The sequence below is a fragment of the Phocoena phocoena genome, chromosome 20, assembly GCF_963924675.1.
Source record: "Phocoena phocoena chromosome 20, mPhoPho1.1, whole genome shotgun sequence".
Lineage (NCBI taxonomy): Eukaryota > Metazoa > Chordata > Mammalia > Artiodactyla > Phocoenidae > Phocoena > Phocoena phocoena.
This window is the reverse complement of record NC_089238.1, coordinates 12,578,335-12,592,065: the sequence shown is the minus strand read 5'-3', so window position 1 is coordinate 12,592,065 and position 13,731 is coordinate 12,578,335. Positions and strand designations below refer to the sequence as shown.

Sequence of the window (13,731 nt, the reverse complement as noted above, 5' to 3'; positions counted from 1 at the left end):
CCTGCACACCGCAATGAAGAGTAGCCCCCGCTCGCCGCAACGAAAGCCCGCACACAGCAACGAAGACCCAACGCATATAAAAATAAAATAGGGCTTCCCTGGTGGCGCAGTGGTTGAGAGTCCACCTGCCGAGGCAGGGGACACGGGTTCGTGCCCTGGTCCGGGAGGATCCCACGTGCCGCGGAGCGGCTGGACCCGTGAGCCATGGCCGCTGAGCCTGCACGTCCGGAGCCTGTGCTCCGCAACGGGAGAGGCCACGACAGTGAAAGGCCCGCGTACCAAAAAATAAATAAATAAAATAAATTTATTTTAAAAAAATCATCTACCTTCCCCACTAGAACGTAAGTTCCACAAGGACAGGGCTTTTGAGGGTCTTGTTCACCATTATAATACCAGCACCTAAAACAGTACTTTAAACAGTATTCCATATCTGATGAATCAACAAATAACAGAACCCAGGAATCAGGATGTTGGTTCCAAGTAACAGAAAGCCCAATTCAACTGGGCTTAAATGATTAAAAAAAAAAAAAAAGATTTATTGGATTCCCTAATAAGAAAGTCCTGAAGTAACTCATTTCAGGTGAAGCCTGATCCAGCACTTGACAACATCACCAAGGACCTGATGCCTTTCTGTTTCTCCACTAGGCCTTCCAAGAAAATAGCTTCATCCTTGTGGCCACAACACACCTGGATGCATGCTTTGTAGTAATCAGCATCCCTGCTGTATATTAGATGTTTGCCCCCCGTCAGACCCTGTGCTCCTCACAATAGTCCTCTGAGATGAAGAGTATTTTAATTTCCATTTTACAGTGAAGAAATGGAACCTCAGAAAGGTGAAGTCACTTATTTAAAATCACACCACTAGTAACTAGGTTAATAACGCTCTAATTCCTTTTACTATCACTTCTTTAACAATTATGGAAATTTTAAGGCTGATGAACGTGCTGCTGCTAACAGCTGTCACATGCTCAGCACTTACTATGTGTCAGGTATCTTGCTAGCACTCCACTAACTTCTCTGTGCCCTGGTTCCCTCATACATATAAAGGCAATAATAATATTACCACATAGAATGACTAATGAGGATTAAATGAGCTAATACATAAGATGGTTAAGATCTCAAAAAACATTTGTTTGTTTCAGTTAGCTATTGCTGGGTAACAAGTCATCCTCAAAACACAGTGGCTTAAAATAGCAACCACTTATTTGCTTCTGATTCTGTAGTTTAGACAAGGCTTTAACTCAGGATGGCTCGTCTCAACGCCACATGGTGTCAGCTGGGAGCTGGGCTAGACTATCTAAGATGGCATCGCTCATGTGTGATTTAGCACACCGGCTAAAACGGTGGAAGAGCTGGGGGATGACTGGGCCTCTCTCTTTCCACATCTCTCTCCACTGGGGGAGCTGGACTTCTTTCTGCGGTAGCCCAGGGCTCCAAGAGAGTAAAAAAGCACAGCTGCCGGGCCTCTTAAGGCCCAGGCCTCCCAACCAGCAGAGCATCACTTCTACTGCATTCTGTGGGTCAAAACAACTCACAGACCAGCCCAGATAAAAAGGGAGGAGGAGACTCCACCTCTTCATGGGAGAAACAGGAAAGAACACGTGGCCGCCTTTAATAGCAGCCATTTTAATCTCATGGTAACAGCCTCTTCACTGGTCTGTCTACTTCAATCCTCAATCCCCACACAATAGCCAATTCCCCATACGATAGCCTGAGGGAGTTTTTAACACTGGTAGCTGACCATGCCTGCTTCCACTGTTTAAAATTCTTCTACAACTTCCTTGGGAATTCCAGGAAGCTGCGTGGGGAGGCCAAAAAAAAAAAAAAAAAATTCTTCTACAACTTCCCACTGCACGTGGGGGTAAGGACACAAACTCCTTACAGGATCCACATGGTCTGGCCTCTTGCTCTCCCTCAGCCTCTAGGTTCCCAGCACCACACACACACTTACCTCTTAAAGAGAGTTAATGCCTACCCCATCACCTCAAACCTCACTTCCTAGGATCCAGATTAGACTTCCTGTCAAGTGCTCTTATGACACTCTACCTTTCTTTGTAATTTCATATTTGCGTGAGAAGCTGACAATCTGAACCTCCACCCCGGAGACTGTGAGCTGTCTGGGGACAGGGAAACTGCTTTGTTCTCTGCTGTATCCTCAATCCTGAGCACAAAGCAGAGGCAATATGAAATGTTTGTTGAATGTCTGAGACCTCAGAAAACGTTAAGGCAGCCCCTTAAGGTTCTGTGCATAGGGGATCAACAGAGTCCCTAGAATGCTAGGATCAGGAATTGTACTACTGAAATCATCCATCCATTCATTCAGTAAATAGTTATTGAGCCTGTACTACATGTCAAGAGCTCTTCTAGGTGTTAGACAAGAAGCATGGAGTAGACAAAAGCTCCTGCCCTCATTGAAGCTCATGATCTACTACGTCGGGGTGGGGGGGAGACAGACAATAAACAAGATAAATAAATTATGCACCGTGTTAAGCAGTGATATGATTAATGCTAAGGAAAAAGTTAAAGGGAAGACAGATATGAATTTTTTTTTTAATGAATTTATCTTTGGCTGCGTTGGATCTTTGTTGCTGTGTGCGGGCTTTCTCTAGTTGCAGCGAGCAGGGGCTGCTCTTGTGGTGCGCGGGCTTCTCACTGCATTGGCTTTTCTTGTTTCAGGGCACAGGCTCTAGGCGCACGGGCTTAGCTGCTCCGCAGCACGTGGGATCTTCCCGGACCAGGGCTCGAACCCGTGTCCCCTGCATTGGCAGGTGGATTCTTAACCACTGCGCCACCAGGGAAGCCCAGATACAAATATTTGTGGCACCATTCTAGAAGGGTGGTCAGGAAAGATCTCAAGGAGAAAGTAACATCTGAGTAAAGACCTAAAGGAGATGGTGGTGAGCCTTGACTATTCGGCAGAAGAATGTTCAACATAAAGAGAACAGCAAGTGCAGAGGCCCTGAGGCCAGTGTGGCTGGAACAGAGGGAACAAGAAAGGAGTAGATGATGTCAGACAGGCAACAGGGACAGATAATGCAGGGCCTTGCGGGCCATGGAGAGGAACGTGGCATTTACTTTCTGTGAGATGGAGCCACAGGGTACTGAGCAGGGGAGGGATGTGACCAGACCCAGGTGTCCACAGTGTCCCTTTGGCTGCATGTGAGAAACAGACAGTGGGGAGCAAATAGACCACTGAGGTCTAGGCAGGAGATAAGGGTGGACAGGGCCAGGGTGACAGGAGTGGAGGTGGGAAGAAATGGTCCGATTCTGAATATACTTTGAAGGTATTTGCTGATGGACCAGACATGGATAAAAGACAGGGGATCAAGGACAACTCCCAAGCTTTTGGTCTGAAGGACTACAAGAATGGAGGTGGCATTTAGTGAGAATGTGGGAGGTACACGTTTTTGGGAAAAAACCAGGAGTTCAATTTCGCAAAGATTACTCTCAGTATCTCTAGATATCCAGGAGATTATCGTGTTGGCAGTCAGTCAACAGGCCAGGAGAGGGGTTCTGGGCTAGAAATAGAAATTGGGAATATACATTTCCATGCTCATCACAAATTCCTCACAGGACCCACATGATTTGACTCCTGCTGCTGTCTTGAGGTTCATCCTGCACCTTGCTAAGTCAATAGTTCACACACAAATCCTGAGCCCTCCACTTCCTAGCCATGTGATCCTGGGCAAGTTACTTAATTTTCTCTACCATTAGTAATCTTATTTGCAAAAGGGAGATCATAGTAGTACCTGCTTCCTATGACCGTTCATTCAAAAAAAGTTTTATAATCATTTTTGATATGTCAGGCACCGTCCCACAGTGCTAGAGAGATTCTTCCCTTCGTGCCCGTCTTCGCCTCCCTCTCCCACACAGCCTGTGAACTCAGCCTTCTGGAAGTCTCCCCCACCGACACTCATCCTCCCCTCCCATCCAAGGCCCCTGCCCTGCTCCATCCCCGACATCTCCTGCCTAGGATACCACAGCTGCCATCCTGGGCTCCCAGACCCTAGTCTTTTCCCCGTCAATCTATTCCCAGCTGGCAGCAAATTGGGCCCCTTCCCTTCTGGAAAACCCTCCGTGGCTCCTCACTGCCCTCAGGACAAAGTCCAAACTCCTTAAAGAGCCAACAAAATCTTCCACAATCTAATTCACACAGCACTTTCAGTAAGACTTCCACCAACACCAACCACCTGCAGGTCATTCACACACCAGGCTATTTCTCATCGTTGCCTTTGCGCAAGCCATTCCACCGCACCACCGCCACCCCCAAACGTCCCTCCGTCTTCAGGTCTCAGCTCAGACAGCACCTTCCCCCCACCCCCGGCAAGGTTTCCCTACCGGTGCCGGGCCTGGGTTCTCTCCGCGTTTCACGCTGCCTCCGTTAGCGAACACACGCAGGCCCGTAACGGGGCCTTTGCCCGTCTCTCCTATTGACTGGGGCTTCCCGCGAGCCGGGCCCAACACAGAGGCTAGTGACGCCCCACGTGGTGGAGCCGTTTCGGGCCTCCGCGCTTACCTCCTGCTCGGTAACTATGAACGCCTAACCTGCACGCTCTCCCGGAACAGCACAGTCACCCACCTTCCGCAAGACTTAAGAGAACTGAATACTCCCGCAGAGTCTGGCCAAAGTCACCCAATCACGGCCTTCGCCTCCTCTACAGCCCGCCTTAACCATCCGGGCCCCGGCTGCTTCTGACTGCCCACTGGCTAGCTGAGAACCCGCCCCTAAACACGTGAGCGAAAAGAATTCTGGGCTTTGTAGTTCAGCGACGAAAACAGGGAGAAGAAATTTCCAAATAGAACTCCATTTCCCAGGAAGCCCCGCGCCCCGGTGGCGGAGGACGATACCCTTTGAACCTGACGGCTCTTGATTGGCCGGCTAGAGACAGAAGTTTCCAAATTACTATGGAAACAGGCCCACTTACCTGGAACCCCGGGACTTTCTTTTTGCCTGAGAATCTTAAAATGCTTTGCTCCGCAATGGTTCCGAAGAGTGAGACAAGACGTGTGGGGGGTAAATTCCGTACCCACTGCCTGCCTGCCATTCCCCAGGTGGCACCAATAAGGCCTGCTACATGCACTCAGCACCTACCGGATGACTGGCAAAATGAGCCATGCCTGTGCAGACTCTGTGGAAGCCCTGGCTTATTAGGGCAGAACCTGATGTTTCCCAGAGACAGGCCAGGGCTGGGCCTTTACCTTTCAAGGTCTCAGTTTACCCTAGAAAAAGCAAGTGTGGGCTAGCATCCTATCCAGGATTTGTGTCTAGATTTCCACAGCCCCAGACCTCCTGCAGTCCCATGCCTGCATCAATAGTCATAACCTCCCCAGGGACCAGGGACTCATCCCACACGACAAAGCTCTTCCAGCAACCCCCCCCTCCCCAAACACCGTTCCCCACCACGCCTCTGAGGGCTGGGTGAGGGGAGCCGAGGGCCTGCAAACGCTCAGGCGGGAATGTGAGAAAGCTCTTTACTGGGGGGTACAGCAAGGAGGAGCAAGGCCATCTCCCCCTACCTGCCCCCACCCCCTCCTAGGGCCCTGGGGTGAGAGGGAATCTACCCCTCCCCGCACTGGACCACCACTGTCTTTGGTACAATAAATAGAAAACAAGGGGAGAGAAGGGACCAAGGGTCCAGTCCTTAGTGGGGAGGTGAGCCTAAACCCCTCTCCTTGAACCCCTGCCCCAGGCCCCAATCAGTGCAGGCCTCACCCACCCCGGCTGGGTAGCAGCAATTCCAGTCAAGGGGAGAGATGAGGATGGGAGCCCAGGGCCCCCAGATTGGGTGGGGGGGGGTATGGCTTCAGGAGGGGCCCCAGGGAGGGGGCAGGGTCATGAGCTGGCTGCCGTGCTCTGGGGTATACCACAGAGGCCCAAGTGCGGCCCCAGAGTGGCAGGGTCATCGGGGGGTGGGAGGGGTGGACGACCTCCTGTCATCCGAGTCCGGAGGGCTGAGGCAGCCGGGTGCTGGGGGGCAGGCGCTGGGTGAGGCTGGGAGCAGTCCGGAGGGCCGCCCACCAGGCTCACATCCATCAGCTCCGGGGGTGGTGGTGAGGTTGGTGACGGGGGACGGCCAAGGCATCGGGGTTGAGGGGGTAACTGGGCCCCGGCCCCTGGCAGTGATGAGGCAGGGGCCTGATGTGTCTTGTGCAGCACATCACCCCCTGCCCAGGGGCGCAGTGGCTGGGAGGGCAGGACCTAAAGGAGCAAAGGAACAGTTGGTGATGGAGACCTAGGTCCTGAAGCCCCAGACACTCCACCACCCACTTCCAAAGTCCCCAAGGTCCCATTACCTGGGGGCTGTTCATCTCACAGTCAGTGACGGGGGGCCCAGGGCCCCCACAATATCGGTTGCTATAGCGGTAGGTCCGGTTGTCACTGGAGGAGCCACTGGAGCCTCCTGGAAGTGCCAGGGGAAGAGAGGAGAGGCCTTAAGCGAGGAAAGGTAGGGCTGAGTTTTCAGGTGGCCGAGTCTGGTTCACAGTCCAGGCCCAGGCCCAGGTCTGGGCTTTGGGGCCAGCACCCAGTCGAAGGATCAGACCCAATTTTGAGATCAGGGGTCAGAGTTCAGTTTGGGGTGTCAAAGAGTCAGAACCAGTTTTAGAGATCTGAACCCAAGCTCAGTTTCAGAGACCAAATCAGGGCCAGTCTGAGCTCGCCTACCCCACCCATTCTGGAGTTGAGGATCATGCAGTTTCATAGCTCTAGGTGAAGGCCCAGTGACAAGGTCCCCCCCAGATCAGGCCAAGCCAGAGCTGCCCCGACCCCTGTTCTACCCCATCTGGCACTGAGCACCCACCAGAGCTGGAGATGGAGCTGGCGGTGCTCGAAGAGGGGCAGGTATCGAGGGGCGCGGGCGAGGTGGAGGCACTGCTGCCTGCCGGGCCCGTGTTGGTGGCCTCATCAGCCGTGCGGCGGAAGAAGCCGTGCTGCAGAGCCCCCAGCGGGCTGATGCGGGCGGCGGGCTCATACTCCAGCATGCGCAGCACCAGGTCCTGGAAGCGGAGGTAGTCGGCGGGGCTGTGGCCCGGCTCCCCCGCCCGCCGGCCCCCGGGCCCGCCCGTCTGCACGCCCAGCACCTCCTGCAGCCGCCGTGTCCCGGGGCCCTGGTAATCCTGGCAGGGGGAGGTGGGAGGGGGGGCAAGAGAGTGGCCGTCAGTGGGCAGGAGGGGCAGGGAGACACACACGGGGAAACAGAGGCACAGGAGAGAAAGTGGAAAGAGAGGAGCTAAGAAGAGTTGTGGGGTAGGTAGTAGGAGAGATGGGGTGGGTGGGGGAGGAAGGAAAGGACAGACGGGGTGGAGGGAAGAGGAAGGAAGGGAAAGACACAAGGGAGGGGAAGCAGGGAGAGAGGGAGCAGGGAGCCCCAAGTGTGAGAGTGAGGGGCCACCGGGGTAGGAGGAGCGGCATGGGGCAGGGGCCGCACCTTCCTGAGTTCCTTTGTCCTTCGCAGGGTCCAGCCACCCCCAGGCAGCCGCTCAAAGTACTTTCGAGCCTTGGGTGCCTGGTCCAGCATGGGGGCTGGTGGGATGCCCAGCACCTCCACAATCCGGTTCATCTGGTCCACCTGAGAGCAGGCAGGCAGTCAGGATCATCAGGCCGGCCAGGCCTCCACCCCCTCCAGCGCACCCCCTCCTCAGGAGCACACCTCATTGGAGCCACTGAAGAGGGGCTCTCCAGTGTGCATCTCCACCAGGATGCAGCCCAGGGACCACATGTCAATGGCCAAGTCGTAGGGTGTGCCCAGGAGCACCTCGGGCGAACGGTAGAAACGGCTCTGGATGTACTGGTAGATCTGGAGGAGGAGAGAGGGCAATCGTCAGAGGTCCCGCCTCCCCAACTCGCACCAGTGACACCCCCACAGCTAGGAGGACTGACTAAGGACAGGTCTCCTGCCCCCAAAACTGGGGACAGGGGTCTCTAAACCCTGATGTTATCAACACCAGCTTTCCAGGAGTCACTCTACTGGCCTAATCTGATCCTGATCTCCATTTCTGCTGGCCTGATCCTGAGCCCCTCTTGGTCACCAGAGGCTGGGAGTCTGTAAACCTAGGCCCTTCCCACCCTCCCAAACTGGACACTTTTCAAACCACTACCAGCATCATCTTAAATGCCAGTTCACAGGAAGCTGCAAAGCTGAAGAGCCCCACCCCCTTCCATCCCCAGCTTTAAGAGCACAGAGTAAACAAAACTCTGTAAACTGCCATGCCAGGCTCAAGGCCACCCAACTGCTCCTCTCCAACCCTACAATCTGGCAGCCTCAAAACTGGCTTGTTCTCCCAGGCTCCACTCCTCTTTCCTTCGGCAGTATACCCTGTGGCCCTCTCCTTCCCCCACTGGCCCCACCTTCCGTACCCGCACACACCCCCATCCCAAGCACTATCCCTCAGGCATCAGCCACTCCAAGCTGCACAGCACGATCCCATCCCCTCCTAGCCTCGCCCCTTGGCCCCAGGCCACTAGTTGGCCCCGCCCACAGCCTGGGCACACCCACACCACTGGCCCCACCCTGGGGCCGCACCCGCTGGCCAAGCTGGCAGGAGCTGCCGAAGTCCACGATTTTGATGGCGCTGCGCTTGGGGTTGCAGAGCAAGATGTTCTCGGGCTTGAGGTCGCAGTGAATGATGCTGAGCTCGGGCGTGGCCAGGAAGAGCAGCGCCGTGCAGAGCTGCTGCGCTAGCTTCCGCGTCAGGTTCAGCGAGACGCCACGGAAGTGCGTGTTGCGCAGGAGGTCGTATAGGTTGTAGGAAAGCAGCTCGAACACCAGGCACAGGTGGTTCCGGAACATGAAGTGTCGCTTCAGGTGCACTGCCGGGAAGAGGACGGAAATGGGCCGAGGGAGAAGAAACTGAGGCTCAGGGAGGGCCAGCGGCAGCCTGTGGCCCATGCTCATAAGGAGAGAGGCTGGAACCAGATCTGTGTCTCTGCTTCTGGAGCACAGGCCAAACTGTGGTGTGCCCACAGTTACCAGCTGCTAATCAGGATGTTTTTATATGTCTATAACTTGATTCACACAGGAAGTTAATTTTCTTTTCAAGTCTCTGTCAAACTTCCTGATTAAACCAAAGAGAAAGTTTCCATTTGGTGCTGATGGGTTTTTAACACCATCCTACACTTCCTCATTTAATTTTATAATCTTGTTTTAGTCTCAGTTCTGTTTATTTTTGTGACAAGGGATGCTTGCTTTCCATTTACTGTAAGGTTGTATATTTTCCTTTTAAAAGAAATGCATTCCTTAAATCCACTTGCTTTTTCTAAGAGGAATCAGTACAGGAAAGAGGAAAAAGACTGGCATAGATGTTAAGAGTAAAGGCTCTGGAGTCCACTGCCTGGTCAGATTATAGCTCTTCTGAGTACAAACACTGTGACCTTCTGCAAGTGACAGCCCCTAAGTGCCTCTGTTTTTTCATCTCCAAGCTGTGGGCAATGATAATGGGGCTTCGGTGTGGGTTAAACAAGTGACTTTATGTAAAGTTCTCACAACAGAGCATGACCCTTAGTGAGCACCCGGATAAACTCTGACCAGCGTTCTCACGTGAATAGGGTAGACATCCTGAAAGCGGCAGGAGAAATCACTGATGTCCTGGAATTACAGACCAAACCCTGCCCTGAAGACACCAGCCCCTTCCTGTACCGAGGGTGGCCCATCCCCAGGCAGCTCTGCCCCAGGCCTCACCTATGTAGTACTTCATCTCTGTGTCATGCTGGTTCATCAGCTCCAGCAGCCGCAGCTCAATCTGGGCCTGGTTCAGGAAGGCCTTTTTGTTCTTGATGATCTTGATGGCCACCAGCTCCTGGGTCTGATGATCATAGGCTTTCACCACCTGTGACCACAGGCATGCCACAAAGTGAGGGAACGAGGGCGTGGAGGGCAGAGCCGGGTACCACCACTCTTCTCCCTCCAGTAAGGAGACCCACCAGTATCGCCATCAGTAACACTAATAACTCAATTTGAGTGCTCACCAACAGTCAGACACGAGTGTAAACACTGGATATGAGATAACACAACAACCTTATGTGGAGAGTCCTGTTATTTGCACTGTTTTACAGAAAAGGAAACTGAGGCACAGGTAACCAAGTGATTGCACTGGGGTGAGTGGCCCAGCATGGAACTTGAAGCCACTGAACCACTGGCTGTGTGGGTCAATATCAGTGGGTGCCCGTACCTCCTAAGCCCTGGATCAGGGTCGGGTGGGGGGCATCCCGCACCTGGCCAAAGGAGCCTTTGCCAATGAGTGAGTCAATCTCATAGCGCTCCAGCCAGCGCTCGCCACTGCGCACGATGTAGTCATGGTTGTCATCGTCATAACCGTGGTTCAGGACCTTTTTCTCCTTCTTGGTGCTCGAGTCCTGAGGTGGCACCTGCTGGGCCCGCCGCTTCTTCTTCGCATAGTATACCTGCCCGGCCGGCCGGGAGATGAGGACTGATGAGTGACCGATGCCAGGACCCCTCAGCACCCAGCCAGTGTCCCTCACCCCCTGCCCACCTCATTGATGTGCTTGTAGGTCTTGATGAGGTCCACGGAGAGCTTGCGCAGCGGGGCTGAGGTCGCGTCTCGGAAGGCCAGGGGCAGCCTCCGCGGCAGTAGCCGCCCATCAGGCAATACCTGGGGGAGGCGGGGTGACGGGTGAGCACTGAGGACAGGCCTTCACCTCTGACCTCAAGGAGGAGAACACAGTGGGCAGCTGGCGCATCATTTCCACACACATTCTTTAGTTGGTCACTGTCTGACAACCCCACTAGAACAGAAACTCCCCAAGGGCAGAAACTTTACCTTGCTCTTGCTTTATCTCCCGTGCCTGGAGCAGGCCTGGCACATAGTGGGTGTTCATTAGAAATCTTCTGAGTGAATGAAGTGAACTATTTACCCCCTTCTTTCATCACATACCTTTACTCTTTTCTAAACCTCAGTGGGAGAGATCGGATAGGAAACCTGGGCTCTGACCCTCCCAATCCTTCACCTGAGACCATCCATTTTGGGTATCCCATGTTGAGGAGCTCCCTATCTTGCTCTATCCTCATCCCTAGGGGCCTTCCTAACCCTCACCCCCCACTCTATGCATCTTTGACCAGTTTCCTCATCCTAAGGATCTTGGATCTGGGTCCAGCACCCTAGACCACCTACTCCATCCTGCTTCCAGCTCTACGGTTTAGAGCCTTAACAGTCTACCCTTGAAGGTCTTTACCCTGCGCCCCCAGGCCTTGCTGGCTCCAGGACCCTGCAGCTCAACCTTCTTCCCTTTCAACCCCTCCAGATCTTTCACTCTGGACTTCTTTTTTTCCCCTTAATGAACATTTATTGAGTGCTTACTATGTGCCAGACAGGGTCCTCTGCATTTCCAATTGCATTTCATTAACTTGTTTAATCCTCACAACAACCCTGTGAGGTAGGTATCATTATAGGCCCCATTTGACAGAACAGGAAACTGAAACGTGGAGAACCTAAGTAATATAACAGTGGTGCCAGGATTTGAACCCAGGCTCTCCAAACCCTGACTCCACCAGCAACTCCTCTATACCTTCCACTCCCATGGCACCCTTCATGCTCCTGGGAGACTGTCTTGGGCAACCACACCATCTTTTCGGCCCCAAGATCCTTCTATCCCAGCCTCCCCCGACCCCCAGGCAGGTGAGGATCCAGCTGAACGCGTACCTGCGTGTGCTCCTGGGGCCCCGGGAAGCCAGAGAAGGGACCATGGCCCGGTGGGACGGCCATGGTGGGCTCAGAGGGCCGCAGGGGAGTGAGGCCTGGAGCGGGAGCCCGGCCGGGGGGCGCCTTCTCGCATCCTGCACCTCGGCTGCCACCGCCGCTGAGACCTGAGAGCAGGCGGGAGGCGGGGGAACAACATGGAACAAGGGGATGTGTTGGGCAGTACCAAGCGGGAAAGAGGTGGACAACACAGAGAAGTCAGGGCACAGAGTGAGGAAGAAAAGGGTACAACACAGCAGCAGGTGGCAATGAAGAGAGGGGACAGAGAGAAGTGGTAGAGGTGGGGCACAGCGGAGTCCCCAACAAATGATTACCAAATAAATGAAGTAGGCAGCACAAAGAGAGGAACATGGAAAAGGGAATGATTGGGAGCCAGGCAGGGATGTGGGCCATGACAGGAAAGGACAGAAAGACACGAATAATTGCGGGGGAGGAAGAGAAGAAGAAAGAAACCACAGACAGTATAGGGAGTAGGGTTCACTCTTCTCTCCCCATTTCTACTCATGGCCCTCCCCACACAAGATCCCACCATCCTGCAGTCTTCCCTAACGTCATGACCTCATATTACCACAGCAAGGTCCCTCCACTTCAAGATCTACCCTTCCCAGTTGGTGCCCCAATCCAGAGAACTCTAAGATCCCCCCAAACCACATGAGAGTCTTCTGGGCCCCCTCCAAACCACAGCAGGATCCTCAGGGACCTCCTGATCACACCAAGGTTATCTGAGGACCCCTTCATAACAGGGTCCTAACCCTATGGCATTCTCACCCACCAGGGTCCACCCTTCCCAGGGGACCCTCCCCATATGGTGCTAAGACCTCTTCCCTATCATTTCCTCCCACTGGGGACCACCCCTCCGTAATTTCCCAAACCATATTCCAGTTCCCCCATGCCACATCAGGGCCCTTCCCCACATTACTCCAAGCCCCCGCCCACCCCCAATCAAGGCCCACTCCTTCTGATGGAAGCAAGGGGGAGGCATTCCTTCCCACAGTTTAGTGGATGGTCCTTGTGGATGGTCCTACCCTGGCTCCTACCCCCACCCTCCCTAATCGTTTTGTCCTGTCAGGATCCTTTCTCCAGTCACTCCTCTACACCAGGGTCAATCCACAATTGTGCCCATTCCTAGAAGGCCCCCATAGGTAAATTCCCCAAATATCACAGAGTTCTCCCCTTCCAGAGCATCTATCACACCAAAATCCTCTCCCCACGGGCCTTCTCCCATGTCAATCCTCTTCCCCTATGCCAAGCCTTGCCACTCCACGACCCCTCCTCTCTCTCGGAGCTCCCCCACAAAACAATCTCTTCCTCGGGGCCCTCCCACACCAGGACCCTCTCTCCCAGCCCCCACCCCCTACCCGGGTCGGGGCTGGCGCGCCCACGGGGGGCTGGGGCGCGGTGGGGCCCCCAGTGGGGTGGGCGAGCGGCCAGCATGGCGGCGGTGTCTGTGGTGAGAAATCGGCCGCCTGTCCCGGCCCGGCCGGCCCGGCAAGCCCCGCGGCGGGGAGGACAAGCGGGACAGGCGGCTCGGTGGGTGACAACAGCAGCCGCCGCCCCGCCAAGGGCGGGGAGAGGAGGGGACGAGGGTCAGCCCGGGGCACGCGGGGGAAGGGGAAAGCAGGTGGACGGGGGAGGGGCGGGTTAACCCTCGCCCCGCCAGCACCGCCCAGCTCAGCCACCCGCCCCAGGGGACCCCAGCGTCCCGCCTCCCACCCTGGAGGCCCGCCGGGGCCAGCGGAGCCCCGGCGGGCGGGGCCGGACAGAGTTTGGCAGTCCACACCTACGATGGCAACAACCTTGCCATTGGCCACTGCCGCCAAGAGCTCAACCAATTACAGCCCAGGACAGCTGTTGCTAGGCGACGAGGATGCGGCCGGCGGAGCCGAGACCAAACAAAGAGCGGGAGCGAGGCCCGGCAACCCCCTCCCAGTCTCCCTCCCAAGACTGCTACTTCGGGGCTCGGCCCCTTCCAGGAATCCGACTAAGAATAGCCAGGCAAGGCCTGCACCTGCCCACCGC

General features: G+C 54.9%; 1 protein-coding gene across 3 annotated transcripts; it reads right to left on the bottom strand.

The window, feature by feature from the left end:
• Positions 1–5,458: 5,458 nt before the first annotated feature.
• Positions 5,459–13,212, bottom strand: DYRK1B (dual specificity tyrosine phosphorylation regulated kinase 1B). Of its 3 annotated transcripts, none has more exons than XM_065898633.1 (11): positions 13,071–13,212; positions 11,656–11,819; positions 10,489–10,608; positions 10,211–10,399; positions 9,678–9,825; positions 8,523–8,809; positions 7,650–7,796; positions 7,428–7,568; positions 6,801–7,116; positions 6,295–6,401; positions 5,459–6,199 (listed from the first exon to the last, which is right to left on the bottom strand). In XM_065898633.1, the coding sequence occupies exons 1-11, from the start codon at positions 13,144–13,146 to the stop codon at positions 5,834–5,836; spliced, it is 2,061 nt and encodes a 686-aa protein (XP_065754705.1). In that variant the 5' UTR covers positions 13,147–13,212; the 3' UTR covers positions 5,459–5,833. The 3 variants fall into 3 exon arrangements, with proteins under 3 accessions (XP_065754705.1, XP_065754706.1, XP_065754707.1); XM_065898634.1 differs by lacking the exon at positions 13,071–13,212 and having other exon boundaries at positions 5,834–6,199; positions 6,801–6,996; positions 7,081–7,116; positions 11,656–11,718; XM_065898635.1 differs by lacking the exon at positions 13,071–13,212 and having other exon boundaries at positions 5,834–6,199; positions 6,801–6,996; positions 11,656–11,718.
• Positions 13,213–13,731: the final 519 nt, after the last annotated feature.